This window comes from Mustela nivalis (assembly GCF_964662115.1).
Source record: "Mustela nivalis genome assembly, chromosome: 16".
In the NCBI taxonomy this organism is placed as follows: Eukaryota; Metazoa; Chordata; class Mammalia; order Carnivora; family Mustelidae; genus Mustela; species Mustela nivalis.
In genome coordinates this window covers 45,115,967-45,135,875 of record NC_139035.1, presented here as the reverse complement: position 1 = coordinate 45,135,875, position 19,909 = coordinate 45,115,967, and the positions used below count along the sequence as shown (strand labels likewise).

Genomic DNA, 19,909 nt, shown 5'->3' with positions numbered 1-19,909 from the left:
GAAACCACGGAGCTGCCCGTGAGCCCCTTTAGCACTCCCTGTTCCGTCCCCCTCCCCGGAATGTGGGGAGCACTCGGTGGACCAGGATATACTGTGAGCCCCAAAGTGCCCAACAGACGTGGGAAACTGCCCCGTCACTCTCACACTGGTCCCTGCAGGGACACTTGGCGCGCTCTGGTGCTAAGTGACGGGGAGACAAGGGCCTGCTCACAAGGCCTGTTTCTGGGTCAGGCACTGCTTGCGTTTCCAAGCTCGTTTCTTCACGCGCCCGACGAAATCACACTAGCAGCCGAGGTGAAAGCCTCTTGAAAGTGCAGGTCACGGTTACGTGTGAGCGACTGTTGTGTTGCTGGAGAGGAACGTTGGAGGTGGGGGGACCCATCCCTCCGAGGGCAGGGAAGCTCTGCTGGGCCCCTTTCTGTTTGTCCAGGGCTGTGGTCCAAACCTCTGACTTGCTGGCTGGGTGGGCACCGCAGGTACCTTTGCCGTTATCAGCATCCTGGTGGGTAACATCTGTCTGCAGCTGGCCCCAGAGTCGAAGTTCTGGGTCTTCGACAATGCCACCAACAAGAGCTACGTGGACACGGCGGCCATGGAGGCTGAGAGGCTGCACGTGTCCGCAACCCTGGCCTGCCTGACGGCCATCATCCAGGTGAGGGGACTGCCGCGTCCCTGCCGAGGGCTCAGCCTCGGGAGAGCATCTTTTCCGTCCTGCCCCTGCCTCCAAAGTCCAGTTTTTGACACTGAAGCTGATTCAAGGCTCTACCTCCTCCCACTTCCCCATTCCTGGGGTCACAAAAGACCTCCAGAAATCAGTGTCTCTCCCCACTGCCTCCCGCAGGTCCCTGAGACCAGCATCTGCCCCTGGTAAAACTGTCCCGAGTCCCAGACTATCCGGAAGGCTCACCGCCTCTCTCTGCCACCCTCTCCAATGCCCGTCCCTCTGCCAGCACGGTCATCCCAGTTCTCTAACATCCCCCACCCCCCTCCACCTCCTCTACCCCAAGCCACAGCCTCACCTGTTCCACATCAGTTACACAAATTGCAGAGGCCTCTGCTAGGTTGTTTGTTTGGTTTGCGTTTTTGGTGTTTTTTTGTTTTTGTTTTTTGTGGGGTTTTTTTGTTTTGTTTTTTTGTTGTTGTTGTTTTTGGTGGGGGGAGGGAGGGCTTGGTGTTTTCTGGTTTAGGATTTTATTGATTTGAGAAAGAGAGAGAGCATGAGCAGAGGGAGGAGCAGACTGAGAAGGAGAAGGGGGCCCAATGCGGGGTTCCATCCCAGGACCTGAGCCAAAGGCAGATGCTTAACCAACTGAGCCACCCGGGCGCCCCTCTGCTAAGTTTTATGACGGGAAATGATGCCTGGTGGGACACTAGAGCAGGAAGCAACCAACCTCAGACGACACCTTTAATTCGTCCGCTCATTCAGTTGATGTTTCTGGTTGCTTCGCTGGGCTAGCCCTCAGGGGAACAATAAGCAGAGAAGGGGCCCGGTTCCCCAGTTGCTCCCAGCCCCGCAGAGGAAGTAGTCGTGTCAATAGATCAGCGTGGAGGCCGTGAGATAAGCTGCGTACCAGAGCTGTGTTCAAAGGGTGTGAGAGTATCGAAGAGGGTGTCGTGAGTCGGGGAAGGCCTCGCCTCAGAGAGGAGGTGACATTTGACTTGAGTCTAAAGGATGAGTAGAGGTTGGCCGGGAACCGAATGAACGAGGCACAGAAGGGCAGTCCAGGCAGAGGGGACGCACCCCAAAGCGTGGAGACCTGAGGGTGTGAACTGACTGGGGAATGATGAGGCAAGAAGTTTGGGGTGGCTGGACAGCAGGTGGCTTTGGGGGATGGGCCAGAGACGGGGCTGGAAATAGAGGCAGAAGCTGGACAATGGAAGCTGAGGTCTGTCCCCTACACAGTGCCTTTGGGTGGGATTGGCGGTCTCTAAGGTCATTCAGGCCACAGAGAGGAGAAGTGGGAAGTGGTTTAGAAGAACCCAAGCAGGGGGCCTGTCAGGAGACTCTGCAGAGGCCCAGGCAAGACTCACGAGGGCTAGACCAGGGTGGCAGCCACGGAGAGAGCCCCCGCGATGGGGCGGACTTATGGAACATTTGGCCAGGGCCGTTAAAGGCGTTGGTGGTAGGCTGGATGTGGGGTTGGGGGAGGATGACCTTTGAGTTTCTGGTTAGCCCACTGGGTGGATGGTGGTGTCCTCTACTGAGAGAGGAGGGGCCTCTCTGGGAGAGGACCCGGTGTATTCTTCAGATAAGAAAACCAAAGCCGGAGAGAGGAAGCGACAGAGGCCTGTGCCCCTACGCCGACTTGGGATCCGCCTGGCACAGCAGAGGGCCAGACCCGGTCACAAAAGGCTCATTTCCCTGGGGCTGCTGCCTGGAACTCCAGCCCGGGTTTGGGTCCGGCCGTTGCGGGCACTGCCAACCCCTCTCATTCATCCCCCCCACCCCCACCCCTCTCGTCTCAGATGGGCCTGGGCTTCGTGCAGTTTGGTTTTGTGGCCATCTACCTGTCCGAGTCCTTCATCCGGGGCTTCATGACGGCGGCCGGCCTGCAGATCCTGATCTCGGTGCTCAAATACATCTTTGGACTGACCATCCCTTCCTACGCAGGCCCGGGGTCCATCATCTTTGTGAGTCTAGGAGCACACCCCTGCAGATGGGGAGGGGCTCAAGCAGGCACAGAGCAGGTGTTACTGTTGGAAGAAGCTGTGAGCTCCTCCTTACACGACGTTCGCAAACAAGGTTGACCCCTGGTTGACCCACGGTTCCGAAAGGATTCTCTGGGGGCTCCCACTTTGGGAGCAAGGGTGAAACCATGACCTTGAGGGCTCACTGAGGCTCTCTGTGGTTAATCCCGGCAGAAAAGGAGTTATCCATTCTCCATCAGTTCCTTGATGGAGTGCCTCAACCCCTCCTTGCCCGGGAATTTCTTCCTTCCGTCTTATCTCCAACTCTCTGCCTTGAGCTCAGATCCTTTCTAAAGAAAAAGAGAAAAAGAATCAGCATTCCCACACTGGCGTGAACTCCCAGCAAACCCTTTGGGAGAGGCAGGAGGAAAATGGGGAGCTGTGGGAGACCAGGGTCTGAATACTGCTTTGGTGTGCCTCCGTTCACATGGACGACATCCTTCCACTGGGTTAGACACCCCAGGGTGGGGATAGCACAGGAAGAAGAGGTGGGAGTCCATGAGCACGGCGCTCTCTCCCCCAGACCTTCATTGACATTTGCAAAAACCTCCCCCACACCAACATCGCCTCGCTCATCTTCGCCCTCATCAGTGGCGTCTTCCTGGTGCTGGTGAAGGAACTCAACGCTCGTTACATGCACAGGATCCGCTTCCCCATCCCTACGGAGATGATCGTGGTAAGGACCCCGTCTGGGGCTGGAGTGTTGGGGGCCAGGCTGGAGAGGCCATGAGAAATGGAGTTCAGCTCCACCCAAGGCCAAGGGAGAGCCCCTACCGACCTCTGCCTCCCCCTCCACTGGCAGCCAGTAGAACCGGCAGTTGGGTAAATCCATTCCATCCCCCTGTACATGGCTCCCACTCTTCCCTGCTCCTTGGGTTGTTCCCCTTTGAGGGAGAAGGAGAGTTGGATTTGGGGTCCCCAGAGAAAAGGGAGGCTTGGGAGAGCCATGCCTTGCCCATTCCCATTCTGCATTTTGGGGTTTGCAGGTGGTGGTGGCGACAGCCATCTCTGGGGGCTGTAAGATGCCCCAAAAGTATCACATGCAGATCGTGGGAGAGATCCAACATGGGTGAGTCCGGGTGCCCCAGAAGCCTGCCCACCCCCCAACAACATGTCCTGCATGAAGGCCTCTGCTCAGAGACCCAGAGAGGACAACCTCGATGAGGAAGCACTGTAGGACTCTATGACAATGACCAAGTGGAAATGATTTCTGTTATTTGTTTTGGAAGAGAGCCATGCAATCAGCCAATGCTAGCTGTATTACAAACAGCGAATCTTAACCACCACACAGCTCCCCAGATGTCCCATTTACTGGATGCTGCCAGAGCAAAGCCTCTCTGATCAGCCCTTTGCCGGCTCTTCGCCTGCTCTAATGTGTTGGCTCTTTTCCTCCATGTGGAAAGGAAGCTATTAGCCTCAAAACAACACGTGTGGAGCATCGACTCTGTGCCAGGCACCACGCCAGGCCCTGGGAGGGGAAGGTGGTGGCTGTGTTGCAGGGCTGGAGAAGAGGCTGGAGCGGGAGAAGGAGAGGGCGGGGAGCTGGGGATTGTGGATCTGTGGACTAGAGCACAGAGTCCAGAACCTGGGCGTGAACACACGAGACGCCACCACTTACTGGCTTTAGGACCTCAGAGGAGTGAGTTTCTACATCTTGGCTTCTGCTTTTGTTGATGGGAGCATGGCAGCTCCTCACAGGGTCATACTGAGGACGTAGACCCGGGCACACTGTGGAGCCTGGCCAGTCCCCGTGGGTTGAGAAAGGACTCGCCCTCCTTTTCTCACACTTCCGGGCCCTGCCTGCTCTCTGGCTCCTTGGCAGGTTCCCCACTCCCGTGTTGCCTGTGGTTTCCCAGTGGAAGGACATGATGGGCACAGCCTTCTCGCTGGCCATTGTGGGCTATGTCATCAACCTGGCCATGGGCCGGACCCTGGCCAGCAAGCACGGCTATGATGTGGATTCGAACCAGGTAGGTCCAGCTACCTACAGGGCAAAGCAGGACGGGCCCCATCCCACAGAGGCCTGGCGACAAGTACTGTGGGGTTCTTGGGGCTGTGGTGAGCAAGGTGCGTGCCGGTGAGCAGGAGGGGCTCTGACCACAGGAGGCTGCCTTCAGCTTGCTTGGGAGTGTCTGGCCTTCTAGCTGTAGGGTCATTCTCAAGTCCAAGACCCAACATCCAGCCTGCATGGATGACTATGTTGGTCTCTACCTGCTGCCCGCCCCCCATAGCCCCCACCTCCAATCCTGCCCCTGTCCCCACAGGAGATGATTGCCCTGGGCTGCAGCAACTTCTTTGGCTCCTTCTTTAAAATCCACGTCATTTGCTGTGCCCTCTCTGTCACTCTGGCTGTGGATGGTGCTGGAGGAAAGTCCCAGGTGAGTGCCGTAGCAGGGCATTTGGGGGGAGAGGTGAGAGGGAAACAAAACAGCAGAGAAGCTGGGACACCTGCAAGGCGGGCCAGCTGCTTCTCCAACCTTCCTCTCCCCCATCGGTCTCCACTCCACCAAAGGCATCTGTTGGAAATAAGTCAACAACGAGAATATCACCCCTATGCCCTGTTCCCAACTCTTTCTCCGGAACAGGTGGCAAGCCTGTGTGTGTCCCTGGTCGTGATGATCACCATGCTGGTCCTGGGGTCCTATCTATACCCTCTCCCCAAGGTAAGAGTGCAGCAGGAGAGCGGAGGCAGAAGGGAGACTCCAGTAAGAACAATCCCTAGGCATTGTGTGACCCTCTACAAAGTGACGACGGGGTCATGCTTTGTCCCGACCACAACCTGTAAAGTAGACAACACAGGGTTTACTTTCCTCCTTTTATAGGTGAGGGAAACTGAGGCTGAGGCAGTCTTAATGATGTGTGGTGATACAGCTCATAAGTGCAGGGCTGGTCGCCAACTCCAGCCTTCTGACCCCAGGGTCAGTCCCCCCATCAGTGTTTACAAGTGCTTAGGAGTGTCTGACTCAGAAGGCTCTTGGCATGGGGGAGGGGGGGTTGGAGAGGGGGTGGGGTGGCATGGAGAAGGGCCAGGAGGGGCCCCACGGCCTTGGACCTGCACTCTCCAGCCCTAAGATGGAGTGCAGAGATCTGGGGGCTCTGGCAGCAGAGATGTTCTGGAACTGCAGCTTTGTCCTGTGAGATACCAGGGTCGGCGGGTGTGTAGGCTGGGAGGAAGAAGGGGGTCCCCCAGGTGAGGAAGAGTGATGTTCTGTTTCTCCAGTCTGTGCTGGGAGCACTGATCGCTGTCAACCTCAAGAACTCGCTCAGGCAGCTCGCTGACCCTTACTACCTGTGGAAGAAGAGCAAGCTGGACTGTGTAGGTATAGGGGGGGCCTCTGGGTATCCCCTCCAGGCCCCTGGTTCCCTCCTCCAACCCCACAGCCCCATCAGCTCTTTCTGTCCGGGATCCCTTTGCTCTGCGGCTCCCTCGTTGCAGAACCAGCTGCCAAGAGCCCAGGGTTTGGCGTGAGACATCCTGTGTCCACACCTTATCTCAGCGGCTCACTGGCTCTGTGCTTGGCCCTAAACCAGCAAGTCCCTTAACTTCTCTGAGTCTTGGCTTTCTCATCTGAGAAATAGGTATCCTATACTCTGTACCCACCCACCCCCCCCCGGGGTGTTTATAAGGAAGAAATGAGATAATACAAGCAAGAAGCGTGTTATCTGATCTGTACCCCGGGTCCAGTAAAACGTAGCTATGGTTATTTTTATGATCTGTAGTTGCAAAAAGAGCAAAAGCAGAAAGAAATAGTTCTTAAAAAAACAGTGACAACAAAAACCCTAGAACTTAAAGCCAGTGTACTGGGATCTTGAGTGAGTTGCCAGATCTCTCTGGAATGCTGTTTCCTCCTCTGTAATGGGGATGACAGTCATGGCCGCATCACACACTGGGGTGGAGGATTAAATGAAAAGCACCGGGAAAGCACCGGGCAGCTATGCCATGCTCAGCAAACATGACTGTTATGATTAGTCATGGTCCCAATGCATCTTGCGTTGGACAAGAGTATTAAGATTACCAGGTACCGACAATTACAACCACCATCCCCAGTTAAGCTCCACCATAACTTAGGAGAGGATTTACTGACTTCCTTTCAAGATGATGAAACCAAGGGGCCCCTGGCTGACTCACTCAGACGAGCGTGCAACTCTTGATCTCTGGGTCGTGAGTTCGAGCCCCACATCGGGTATAGAGATGACTTAGATACATAAAACTTAAAAAAAAAAAAAAAGATAAGGAAACCAAGGCTCAGAGAGGTTACAGAACTTGTCAAAGGCCACAGGGGTAGTAAGTAGTAGTCAGGATGGGAACCCAAATCTTAGATAGGCAAACCTCTGCGTGGTACTGTCTCCTGGGGTTGCCTACATGAGGAAAATCCTTAAAGCCAGAGGAGTGAGGGGTCCATCTGGGGTCTCCCAGTGAGTGATGAGGATAGGGGAAAGTCATGTTCCAATGCCCACCCTACTGATCTGCTTTTACCGCATTGCCACAATCCTCCCCCATGACAATCGTCCCTGAGATTTACATTGTGTTTGGGCTCCGGTCTGAGCCTCACTGTTCTCTGCAGGAACGTGGGCAGATTTGTTTCCTTTAGAGGAATTTGGGGGACTGTAAAGGACAATCAAGGGGTCCAACCAACAGCAGCCAACCCTGCCCCCACCCACATAGCCAGACCCCAGGCGGGTAGGCGGGGAAGACCGCTGAGCCTGTGTCGGGCATACACAGCCTCCCGTTAGGTGGAGAAAGGGAGCTCACACTTGTGGAGTGACCACTGGGTGCCTGTTGCTAGGCTAGGACCTTTAGGTGGCTTAGCTCTTTCATCCTTTCATGAAACAGGTGTCACTGCTCCCCTTTTGTGGGTCCAGCAACTCGGCTCACATCACTAGTGAGTGGGAGAATGAAACTTTGAACCCCAGGTGGATCTGATCCTCATGCTCTCAGTGTGCTCCACACTGCCTCCCTGGGTGGCCTGGCCGCCTCCTAAAAACCCAGCGAGCTTGCTAGCCACGCTCCGTCTGGGGGAGACAGGCAAGCGTGCCCAGAGCCACAATACAGAAGACAGGGCAAAAATGCCGTGAAAAGGGGAAGACGGGTCTGAGTTTGCAGAAACAGGCCTTGGCCTGTTGAATGGCCTTGGCTATTCCCAAAAGACCTCCCAGAAGAGGCAAGCCTTCTCCCCAGGCCTGCTCTGACGTGTCTGTCCTCACAGTGTGTCTGGATGGTAAGCTTCCTATCCTCGTTCTTCCTGAGCCTGCCGTACGGTGTGGCCGTGGGCGTCGCCTTCTCCGCCCTGGTGGTGGTCTTCCAGACTCAGTTGTAAGTAACAGCCCCCCCCCACCCCCGCAAGGCACAGCAGTGCCCCCACCCCCACCCCGCGCCCAGGCTGGGCTGACCGATTGCCATAACTCAAAAGCCCCAGAGGAAGCCTTCCCGGGCTCGGAGTGCTGGGGACCAGACAAAGTAGGGGAAAAACAGACCAAACGGGACCCTCCCCAGGGGAATACCAGGCCAGAGGACAGATGCCGTGTCCTTCCTATAAAAAGGTTAAAGGGTACAGGCCAGGGGCACCGCAGGAAGAGGTTTCAGGCCAGGGCAGGAAGGATGCTCTATGTGAGGGTAGCACTGTCTTCTCTCCTTGAGAACTCAGAACCAGGAAGTGGTGACTTCAGGGCCACCCAAGCTTGTCACCTCACATACTCTACCTCTTCTCTGTGCCGAGCCCCAGGCTGGGAGCTATGTCAAGGCCCCACCTGTCATCCTTCAGGTCATAGCCCAGCCATAGGCCACCAGGCATGTGTCTCCAGTATAGAAAGACCAACCCAGCATGCCTGGGGAGGAGAAAGGGACCCCACCCCATCCTGCTTCTGCCCCCGCTCCCATCCAAGTATCCTTCTAGGCCCACTGGCTTTTAGCATGATCTTTTTTTTTTTTTTTCTTTTCCTTTTTCACCCAGTCGAAATGGCTATGCTTTGGCCCAGGTCATGGACACTGACATTTATGTTAATCCCAAGACCTATAACAGGGTAAGTAATCCAAAGTTAAGACCTATTTCTTTTGCCCTGCCCCCACCCCAAAGAAAAGAGGGTTAAAAAAAAAAAAAAAAAGCCAATAAAGACATGCCTGCCACCTGAGCTCAGTCTCCCTGTCCTAGGTCCAGGAAATCGAAGGGGTTAAGATTGTCACTTACTGCTCCCCTCTCTACTTTGCCAACTCGGAGATCTTCAGGCAAAAGGTCATTGCCAAGGTAGGATTCAGGACTCTGGTGGCCAGAGGGGCCGATCAGAGAAGATGGGAGAAAGAGGGCTGGGAGGCAGGCCACCTCCAAAGAGGTCCAAACTGCAATTGTTCTCTCCCTGCAGACGGGTGTGGACCCCCAGAAAGTGCTGCTGGCCAAGCAAAAATACCTCAGGAGGCAGGAGAAGGGGAGGCTGAGGCCCACACAGCAGAGGAAGTCTCTGTTTATGAAAACCAAGGTGAACTGACGCTAGGAGGAGCCTATCCTCCTGGATCGTGCCCCCGGGGGCCCCCCCTCCCAGCACCTCTTGAAGCAAAGACATAAAGTCTCTGGGCATTCTTCCCCTTGGGTGAGGGGGTGCCAGCTCCTGGGGGTAACCACAGAGCCCCACGGCCCCTCCTCATTTTCTGGCTAAGACGGGATGTGGCGCATAGACTTAGGAACAACCCCAAATGGGGAGCAGCGGTGAATTTGCTGGGGTGCCCACCCAGGTTAGACGTGAGGGCGGGCGTTCTCGGGCACGGTCGTTTCCAGAGGCCCTTTCTCCCACAGCGGAGTGGGCCGAGGCGTCCGCGCCTCTCCCGGATGCCTCCTCCAGCGTTGTCTGGATGGTGGGAGACGGAGCACGCAGTCCCCGCCTGGGGAAAGGCCATTGGGAGGTGCCCTCCCTGCAGGTTTCTGGGGGCTCGTATTCACCACCTCGACATTCTTGACGTTACTGACTCCCCCACCCCGCACATTCCTTGCCCCTGCCTCAACGATAGCAAAGTCTGATTCAGTCTGATGATGCCCTGCCCCCCCAACCCCCCATTCCCAGACTGTCTCCCTGCAGGAGCTTCAGCAGGACTTCGAGAACGCCTCCCCGACGGACCCCAACAACAACCAGACTCCTGCTAACGGCACCAGCGTCTCCTACATCACCTTCAGCCCTGACAGCTCCCCAGCGGCCCACTGTGAGCCACCAGCCACCGCTGAGACCCCCAGTGAGCCCAGTGACATGCTGGCCAGCGTCCCACCCTTTGTCACCTTCCACACCATCATCCTTGATATGAGTGGGGTCAGCTTTGTGGACTTGATGGGCATCAAAGCCCTGGGCAAGGTGAGGCCCCAAGCAGAGGGAGTGCCAGCCCACCCTCCACCCCAACACCCTCCCCGCTGCTCTCCCACACTCCTTGGAGCCCTCATTTTGACAAGGGAAGCTTCATTCATTTCAAAAGGGAGCTTTCCTCTGGACATGACCAGGAGAGGCAGCTCTCTGCAAAGCAGGCCTAGACAGCCCACAGTGATGAGCGGCTGGAAAGGAATCCCAGAGGGATAGTTGCTGCCCCACCTGCCTTAGCCCCTGTCTCTAGCAGAGAGACGTCCCAAGGTCCTTCTCAGGCCACCAGGATCCCACCCCGGGGTCCTCTGAGTAGAGTCCGGCCGGGGCCGGTTCACGGTCTGCTGTTCTTCCCACCCTCACCCAAATACTCCAACATCAGCCAATTCCAGTCCAGCGAGAAAAGAAGACATAACATTAGTGCCCCACATTCCCAGGCCAAACCGGCAGTCCATGGGACACCCTGAGTAGAGGTATCTATCCATCTGATACCTTTTCAGCAATGCCTCCGATGGTAGGGAGTCAGCAAGCCTCAGAGCTGGCTCAGATAGAGGCAGCCCGGAAAAACCGAGGCCTATGGACAGCACAGAGACCAAGTATCACACACAGAGCATCTGCCGGGTGCCCGGAAGACCCCCATCCCCAGCCGTGGGCTCAGCCTGCTTCCCTAGCCGGGACCTGCAGTCTAGGCCTGTCTCCAGCCTCCCCGCAGCTTCTGCCTGAAGCTCCTGTGTTGGAAGAGAGGTGAAATCCGGACATCCAAGCTACTGAGGGAAAAGCTCTGACCCCACAAGAAGGGGCCACGGTGTCTTTAAGTGCCCGCCTCATTGGCAAAGTGCATTTCTGTCCTGCTTTCCAGAAAAGCTGGCGGCCAGCACTCCAGGGAGAAGGGGTGTGCTTTGCTGCTATGTTTATCTCTGGCTGCCAGGGTGCTTGGGGCTGCTTATTTGTTTGGCTTCCCCTCTGAAGTGCGTTTTGTGAGTCACCTTTGAGACCTACTCAGAACATTCCTTTCTTTTTGTCTCCCTATCCCAACACCCTTCCCCCAACACTTCTAGCTGAGCTCCACCTATGGGAAGATCGGTGTGAAGGTCTTCTTGGTGAACATCCACGGTGAGAGAGGAGGACATTTAGAGGACCCAAAGGTTGGGGGCGGGGGGGAGGGGAGGACCAGGCTGGCGGAACGCTGCGTAGGAGGGTGGACACGAGAGCACTCAGATAACTCCCCCCGACCACTGCCTGCGCCTAAGTGCTTGGAGCACAAGTCAGAAGAGCCTGTGGCCAGACTGGGGAAACAGCCTAGAGGTCTCAGTAACGGAAGGAGACGGGAAAGCAAGGGTGTGACGTGTAAGAGGGACAACCGGGATTCTAATTTGCCCCACTACTAATTTGCCTGCATCCTTGACCAAGTCACTTCATGTCTAGGCATCAGTTTCTACTTATGTCAAATTAGGGGGCTGACTAGATGAATTTGGGGTCTTCTCCAAACCTGTGAGCCCGTGAATGAGCAGATGGCACACACGCATGGTAGCGCTCTGGGGAACACACAGGCACACTGTTTTATATACACACCATCTCCGAAGGGTGCATAGACATGGCCCTGAGGACATGCCCACAGAGCAGAAGACTTTTCACATCGTCTATGCGGATGCAGAGTGCGAGGTCGTGGACCGAAAGCAAGGACACACAGACATATAACAGGACTGATGGGGCACATACACCGCACTTCCTTGCAGAGATCCAGAGCCCTCCTGGGGGCTGGCCCAACTTCAGAATTAGCCTGAGCAGGACCCAGGCTCCAAGGAACCTGCTCAGAGGGAGAACCTGCAATGGCAGTTAGAGTCAGTGGGCTCCTCCCTCACTGGGCGGTCCTCCAGAAATCATCTCCAGCATTTGGTAAAAGTGAGGGCTTTTCCATGCATTGGAGGTTGTGGGAAAGTTCTAGAGAAATGAGAGAAAGAACAAACCGTCCAGGGATAGAATTGCCAGCAGCGTCCTTGGAGACAGTTTAGCCTTTCCCTCTCAATCCCCACAAAGTACCAACTCTCTAAATCAAACTGCTTCCTTCTGCCCTGGGTTGGAGGTTCGGCATCCTCAAGCTCACGTTGCCCTCTGCTGGCCAGAATGGATACTGCAAGGCCAATGCCTGGGTCCGGCCTTTGCGAATGCCCCAGAGTACAACACTCTCCTCTTCTCTTTCCCTTCCGTCCCTGTCGCCATACTTCCTCCACCCCCAGCTCCAGACCACATGACTGTTACCTTTCTGAAAGCCTTTTCCTCCTTCCAGCCCAGGTGTACAACGACATCAGCCATGGCGGCGTCTTTGAAGATGGGTGTCTAGAGCGCGACCACGTCTTTCCCAGCATACATGATGCTGTCCTCTTTGCCCAGGCAAACGCCAGAGAAGTGGTCCCAGGACGTGACTTCCAAGGGGTAAGGTCCCTGCACGTTGGGAAGCCAAGGCTCCAGGGCACTGAAATGGCAAGACCGGGGGCATGAGAAAGAACATAGGAGAAGGTCTGGGTTCCAACACCAAGTCTGTCCTTTCACTTTTCTAAAACTGTCATTACCGAGTTCCTTATCTGGGACAAGCAGCCTAAATTAACTTTACCTACCTCACAGTGTTTTTCTTTTGCTTCCTTTTTAAGATCAACTGATAATCATGCCTTTTGTGTCACTTGGAAGCACTTTGTCTTCTGTAAAATGTTTTATTAGTATTAATTTCCAGGTCACACAAACAACTCAAAGCGTATTAGAGTATGCCCAGGATTCTGGCATTGTCTACCTGCCCTCCTCCTTCACTAGCTCTAGAAGAGGTTTGGGGCAAGGGAGGGGAGTGATTCTGCCCGTTTTAATCTAGCAGAGCTTAGAGGTTTCAGCCTGGTGATGGATGAAGAAGCTGGATCCAAGTTTGGTCTCAGTTTCTTGACATTTAATTTGCTAGCTCACTAAGTGGTATGCAAATGAGCTACAAATCACACTGTCTAGGACTCCAGAAAGTTGGGAGGCAGAAGAAATCCACCCCACTGACTGGGGCCCCAGACTGGCCCTCCCCAGCCTCCCCCCCATTCCACTCCCAGGGCCCCTCCCAGCTCAGCAGCCCCTGCCCTTGGCCTCCCAGGACTCCATGCCCCAGACCTCCTTATATATAAAACCTCCCCTGTCCTTGCTCATAAGAAAGGCTTTTCTGGCCCTGAAGCAACCATTTGCTCTTTGCTGGAAGAGACTGATGAAGGTGAAACCATCTGTTCTAAGTGCTGAAAGACTGCCCAGGAAAACACAGGGCCCTGGCACCCGTCTTCCACTCTTAGAACAGCTGAGCAGGAACAACAGGCCTTTGGGCTCCACAGAGCAAAAAGAGGGAGATTCTGGAAGAATCCTCGCCATTTATTACTGCAGAAATGATGCTCAGTTACTATGGTTATAGATCTAAAATGATTTATGGATGTAGAATGTATTTATATTTATATTTACATATTACAAAATATATTCACATATACATATGTGTATATATATAAATTATACACACACGCACACCCCTTTTCGACAGCATCATGAGGTAGAAAGCCCACCAAATGAGTTCAATTATCCTACTTTGGCAGGTGATGAGACAGATTCCCAGAGAAAGGAAATGGATTCCCCAAGGTCAGGCAGCTAGCCAGTCGTCCTTGTCAGCTAGGCCAACCTCCCCTGCCTCTAAGGTGCCCACAAAGGAGGGCAGCCCCAGATGCACCCGTGCTACTTTTTGTGAGGTAGATGAGGGAGGGGAGGGAAGAAGCAAGACGGCGAGTCACGTGGCAGAAAACATGGTGCCCCTCCGGAGGCTGCCAGGAGCTCATCCTGCACCCATCTTCCCCGCTTCCAGGCTCCAGTGGACCCGGAGCTGTCCCTATATGATTTGGAGGAGGACAGCCCCAGCTACTGGGACTTAGAGCAGGTGAGCTGAGGGGCAGCAGGTATGGGGGGTGGGGGGCCCGGAGCGGGAAGGAGACCCTCCCAAACCCACGGTGTTCACCGGGCTCTCTCCCCACCAAGCCGGAGCCGGCCCCTTGAAGGCCACAATGTTGCTCTCTCAACTCTCCTGTAATGGCAGATCCCACCTCTTCTCACTCCCTGACAGGCATCACGGGGAGGGGAGGTGCGGGAAGGGGGAGACACGGGACAAGGTTCTCAGGAGGTGACATCTATGCTGAACTCTGCACCGTATCCACACGTGATCTGGGACGGACGCACAACACACGAGGCCTCCGTTTCTATCACTGTAGAGCCGGGGAGCTGTGGGGGACGGCTGGCCCCGTCTACCTCACAGGATCCGTGAGGGATTCACATGTTCCTTCACGAAGGCAACAGACATGTGAGGACTACTTGCCTGGCCCAGTTCCAGGGTTCTGGCCCAGTTCCCAGTTCTCAGCGCATCCAGCGCATCCAGCGCATCCAGCGCTGAGACCCGTGCCCTCAGGATACTTCTATGTGGGGAGGGTCAGAATTCGAGGACTACAAATGTTGTCGCCTACGGCCAGCCCTTTAGCGCTTGTGGCCACGCGGTGGGGAAGCGTCAGCATCCCCACAGGGCCCCGTCCGTCCTGACAGGGAAACTAGGACCACCCCCCTGGCCTGACTTACAAGAAACCCAGATGACTAGCTGGGGAGGAGTCTGGCTTCGGGCCTGGGGGTCGCATCTCACTTTGTACCTCTTCTCATTCCTTCTGGGCTTGAGTTCCGTGTCCTCTGAACAGGTCTCTGGGAGTGCTGATGGCGTGTGGGAGGCATTAGGAAAGAGAGCCGGAGCTACAAAGACTTGGCAGGCTGATTTCTGTTCTCCCGTGGAATCTCCAGCACATTCCAAAAACCTTGGCTAGGCCCCTGAACAGCTTATCAGAGCAAGAAAGGACTTTAGAGCGTGTCTGATCTTCCCCCTCCTGTCAGCTAACAAAGAAAGTGAAGCTGAGAAGGAGGAAGACACCTGGAGGTCACAGAGCCTGCCAGAGGTGATTCTGCACAGGTTCCAAGCATCTCCTCTCCTCACCTCTGTACCAGTTGGCCTCTTAGGCGGGGCCCGCCTCTCCCCGGCTCACGCACACACTCACACTCACACGCTGCCTCAGGAAGCTCTCTCGGGCCAGGGGCTCATGGGGTCACCTCACGGTGGCAGCCACTGGGAATCTGACAGGTCTAACGCCCTCCCTTCCCCTCCCTTGTCCTCCTGCAGGAGATGTTTGGGAGTATGTTTCACACGGAAACCCTGACTGCCCTGTGAGGGCCCAGCCAGCCCCCCACACTGTCTCCAGAGCACGTGGCATCCGGGACTCCCAAGAAGAACGAGCCTGGGGTCATGAGGAGGGGTGGGTAGAGGAGAGCACATCCACCAGGACCTCCGCCCCTCCCTACCCTCCCCCTCCTCCTCCTCCTCTCTCCTTCCCCCTCGGGCCTCCTGGCATCTCTAGAGCCAGCCAACCTCAGCAACAAGGAAAACCACCTCTTCACTCTCCTGCTGATGCTCAGGGCCCTGGCCAGAAGGAGAAAGCCTACAGCTCACCCCACCGCACCCACCCATGCCCTGCCCAAGGCAGCTGATGGGACCCCTACTGCACCCCTGCTCCCTGGCCCAGATTGCTGCCTTTCAGAGTGAGCCAAGAACAGAAGGGAGAATGGGCCCCTGCTGACCTAGTGTGCAAAGGCCCTCGCGCCCCCAACAGTTTGGTGTCAGATGGTGTCAAGCCATCACAGGACACAGGAACGGACTTGCTTAGGACTCAATGGCTTGCCCCGTCCTGCTGCCCCAACTCTGTCCCTGGCAGCTGTGTGCTCCTGGGACCACATGCTCCCTGCGACCCAGGACTCGGTCTTGACTCTGCCTCCTTCCTCCTCATCTCAAGGCTGCTGGGAGCTCCGCTGCTGTTCAGCACTTCAGACTCAAGCCTGGGGGTGGCCAGGGTCCTGGGGCCATCAGAGCTACCTCCCCTGGGGCAGCCCACCAATGTAGCTGTCCCCAAACATGATCTCTCCCTGCTGCCTTCAGGGGCTGCCCCCCTCCACTTGAGACCCGGGGGTGGGGATCCAAAAAGGACAGGTGGGTAGCCACCAAAGTCCTCTGGCAACCTAGTAACAGATTCCAGTTATTCTGCATAAAAGCTCTTGGAAATCCTTTCTTGTACTAGAGACTTGGGGTGTACTAGGGGCAACCAAGGGCTGGTGGGACCTGAGCCCTGATGGTCCCCTTGACTTCAGAAATGCCTCCCCCACTTAGGAAATCAACTTTGTGCTTTTTCACTTGGTGAAGAGCCAATGATTTTAGCTCTCCCTTATCAGCTTGGAGCCTAGATCCTTTGGCCAGCCAGGGGAAGAAGCCCCCCCCCCAAGAGCCAGTGGCACCCCCCCAAGTGGGTGCAGAACACGGCAAAGGGCTGATCCAGATTGGGTCTTCCTCCAAGGGCTTCCTTAACAGACTCAGGACCTGAAGTCATCGTCTAGGACAGATGAGAAGAGGGATATGTTCTTCATGGATGTGAAGGGTTAATTGAAGAACCCTACTGTTGACTTGAAAATAAATAGACGGCGTGTGCAAGTATTTGGGGAAATTCCCATGGAAGTGCCCAGAAAACCTTTCCGTCTTCTCTCCACTGTTTCTTCCAAGCTCCTTCAACTCAATGACCCTGCCCAACAGGTTGGGCTGGCCCAACCTGGAAAAAAAAAAAGCCCCAATTCCTAACATCAGCCTGACCTATGCTGTGTGTCTGTGTATTGAGTGAGCTGGTCAGCTAGCGAGTCTTCTTAGAGTTAAAGGAGAGGGTGCTGGCAAAGAGCCAACAGATTCTTGGCCTACAAGCATTGCTTCTCTGTGATTTCATTATGCCATCTGGCTGCCAATGGAACTCAAGACTTGGAAGGCAGAAGACAATGTTATCTGGGATTCACCGTGCCCAGCCCCCGAAGTGCCAAATTCCAGGAGGACAAGAACTTTAGCCAATGACAACTCCTCTCCCTTACTCCACCTCCTTCAAAGTCCATCTCAGGCCCAGGAGGTAGGGGGAGGTCGCAGAGCCTCAAGACATCCCGAGCAGAGGTGTCCTTTAAACCAAGTGTCCAGACAGTGGAGGTAAAATTGGAAACGCATCTGGGAGAGGGAGGATTTGACAAAAACCTCACTACCGGAAGACTTTGAAAAGAACCCGAGCAAAGTCAAACAGACCATTGTCTGGACATGACTGAGGCAGGAAAGGAGGGCAAGGTAGCGAAATAATCCAGAATTTCAATACTTTTTGAATGTTCTTCGTGATACTGACCTGTGACGATGGGATCCCTGGGGAAGCCCGGGACTCGCGATGTTTGTGTAATTTATTTAATTTAAACAGCATTCTCCTTTTGTTCATTTTGGTAATAAAGTGGTTTTGAAATGTGAACAGATGCATGTGTTTGGCGGGTTTTACATCAAGGCAAAGTAAGTCACCTCCAGAATAGGCTGGCCTTGCTTTGCTCTGTCCTAGAGGGACACAAAGGGCTAGGAGCCATCCACCAATGCGATGGAAGATTTCAGGACATTTCTTTCACTGTTGGCAAATCATATGGACGGAAAAAAAAAAAAAAAAGGAGTATGATATGAAAGAGTTAAACAACAAAGTCAACTATCTTGATCTGATGGACATGTGTAAAACTGCACACACAACATTTAAAATTTCTACTTCCTAAGTACACATAACATATTTATAGAAGTTGATCACATTCTAGGCTCTAAATCATTCTCAACAAATTTTGAAGAAGAGGCATTTTCCACAAGCAATGACCACATTGAAGCTACAAATCAATTACAAAAAGACAACTTGCACCAAAAAAGGATGCCTTTAAAATTTTTTTAAAGATTTTATTTATTATTTATTTGACAGAGAGACAACAGTTGAGAGAGGGAACATAGCAGAGGAAATGGGAGAGGAAGAAACAAGCTCCCCGTGGAGGAGGGAGCCTGATGCAAGGCTCGATCCCAGGACCCTGGGATCATGACCTGAACCCAAGCCAGATGCTTAACAACTGAGCTACCCAGGTACACACCCCCCCTTTAGAATTTTTTTTAAAAATACTTCTAAATAACCCAGAGTCCAAAAAGAGATCCTATGGAAAACTGAAAACATTCAGACTTAAACAAGAATGCATATACTATGTATCAAAACAGTACAGAGGGGCACCTAGCTGGTTCAGTCACTTAAGTGCCTGCCTTCAGCTCAGGTGATGATCCCAGGCTCCTGGGATGGAGTCCCACCTTGGGCTCCTTGCTCCGCAGAGTGCCTGCTTCTCCCTCTGCCTGCCACTCGCCTGCTTCTGTTCGCTGTCTCTCTCCCTCTCTCTCTCTCTCTCTCTCTGTGTCAAATAAATAAATAAAATCTTTAAAGAAGAAAAAAAAAACCTGCAAAGGAGGGGCACTTGGCTGGCTGAATCAGTAGGGCATGCAATTCTTGATCTCCCAGTTGTTCAAGCCCTACAATGGGTGGGTTCAAGTCCTACGCTGGGTGTAGAGATTACTTAATATAAAATCTTCAAAAACAGAAAAGAAAAAGTTGACAGTTAATGAACCAGATATTCAACCATGGTAGTTAAAAACAAACAAACAAATAAATTCAAAGAAATTAAAGAAAAAGATAGTAATGGTAGTATAGCTAACACTTATTGAGCTGTTACTATAAGCTTCCAAATGCTTTACACATATTAACTCAATTAATTCTCCCAAAAAGGGGAAGGGGGGATTATTATTATCCCCATTTCACGGATGAGGAAACTGAAACTCATAAAGGTGTGTCTGTTTGTTTGTTTTTTAAGATTTTTATTTATTTATTTGAGAGAGCGGGAGGTCAAACACAAGGGGTGGGGGGCTCAGAGGCAGAGGGGGAAGCAAGCTCCCTGCTCAGCATGGAACTGAGGGCGAGGTGTTCCATCCTAGGACCTGGAGATCAGGACCTGAGCTGAAGGCACACACTTAACCGACTGAGCCTTCCAGGCGCCCCCAGACAGGTTTCATGTAAGTTTCCCACTTAACACAACTCCGTGAACACGAAGGAGCTTAATATTTCCACCCAAGGAGTGCGCCTTGGTGACTCAGTCGGTTAAGCAGCTGCCTTCCGCTCAGGTCATGATCCCAGGGTCCCCGGCTCAAGCCCCACATCGGGCTCCCTATTCAGCAGGAAGCCTCCTTCTCACTCTCTGTCTATCCTGGCTTGCGTTCCCTCTCTTGCTGTCAAATAAATAAATAAAATCTTAAAAAAAAAAAAAAAAAGATTTCAACCCAAGTAATCTGGCTCTAGAGCTTCAGCTCTTAACTACTACAAAGTTAAAAACTTAAGTGAAATGAATAAATTGCTAATAAAATATAATTTACCAAAATGAAATTAAAAAAAAAAAAAAAAAAACAGTAGAAAGTCTGAAAATCCTCCAGCCATTAGGTAAAACAGAGAAAACACCAGGCTCAGATTACTTTATTTTTTAGAATTGTTAGAAAAATATATTATGTTTCGGGCCCAATTTCATATATATATATATATATATATATATATATATATATATATATAAAATATTACAGAGAAGGCAAAAAAGAGAGAGAGAAGAAAGTCACTCCTTTAATAGTGTAAATTTAGTAGATATAAGTCTCTCTCTCTCTCTCTCTCTGTAAAAGTAATCCAAAGGTAGATATGCCAGGGCTGGGATTGTCATGAGGTTCCCCTAGGACTCGGGCTACTTTCCTCCCGAGGTGTAGAACTCACCATCATGGTCCAACACGGTTGCTGAGCACAGAGGGAAGGCTTTAACAAGAGTGTGTCTATAAAAACACCTCCTTGAATCACATGCAACAGTTTGGCTTGCCTTCCATTCTCCAAATGTAGTCACAGGGCAGAGGTCAGCTGCCAGG

At 53.3% G+C, this 19,909-nt stretch overlaps 1 protein-coding gene across 2 annotated transcripts in view; it reads left to right on the top strand.

Moving 5' to 3' along the window:
* SLC26A9 (solute carrier family 26 member 9) overlaps nt 1–17,420 on the top strand; it is a 28,611-nt gene extending 11,191 nt beyond the window's left edge. For both annotated transcript variants that reach the window (XM_082701777.1, XM_082701778.1), the window contains exons 5-21: nt 477–652; nt 2,467–2,631; nt 3,212–3,364; nt 3,675–3,757; nt 4,511–4,658; nt 4,953–5,066; nt 5,274–5,351; nt 5,909–6,004; nt 7,896–8,002; nt 8,640–8,709; nt 8,838–8,930; nt 9,046–9,159; nt 9,739–10,020; nt 11,079–11,133; nt 12,308–12,453; nt 13,886–13,957; nt 15,230–17,420. In XM_082701777.1, coding sequence (XP_082557903.1) covers nt 477–652; nt 2,467–2,631; nt 3,212–3,364; nt 3,675–3,757; nt 4,511–4,658; nt 4,953–5,066; nt 5,274–5,351; nt 5,909–6,004; nt 7,896–8,002; nt 8,640–8,709; nt 8,838–8,930; nt 9,046–9,159; nt 9,739–10,020; nt 11,079–11,133; nt 12,308–12,453; nt 13,886–13,957; nt 15,230–15,277 — 2,000 coding nt within the window. In that variant the 3' untranslated portion in view covers nt 15,278–17,420. The remainder of the gene's footprint in view (nt 1–476; nt 653–2,466; nt 2,632–3,211; nt 3,365–3,674; nt 3,758–4,510; nt 4,659–4,952; nt 5,067–5,273; nt 5,352–5,908; nt 6,005–7,895; nt 8,003–8,639; nt 8,710–8,837; nt 8,931–9,045; nt 9,160–9,738; nt 10,021–11,078; nt 11,134–12,307; nt 12,454–13,885; nt 13,958–15,229) is intronic.
* Nucleotides 17,421–19,909: the final 2,489 nt, after the last annotated feature.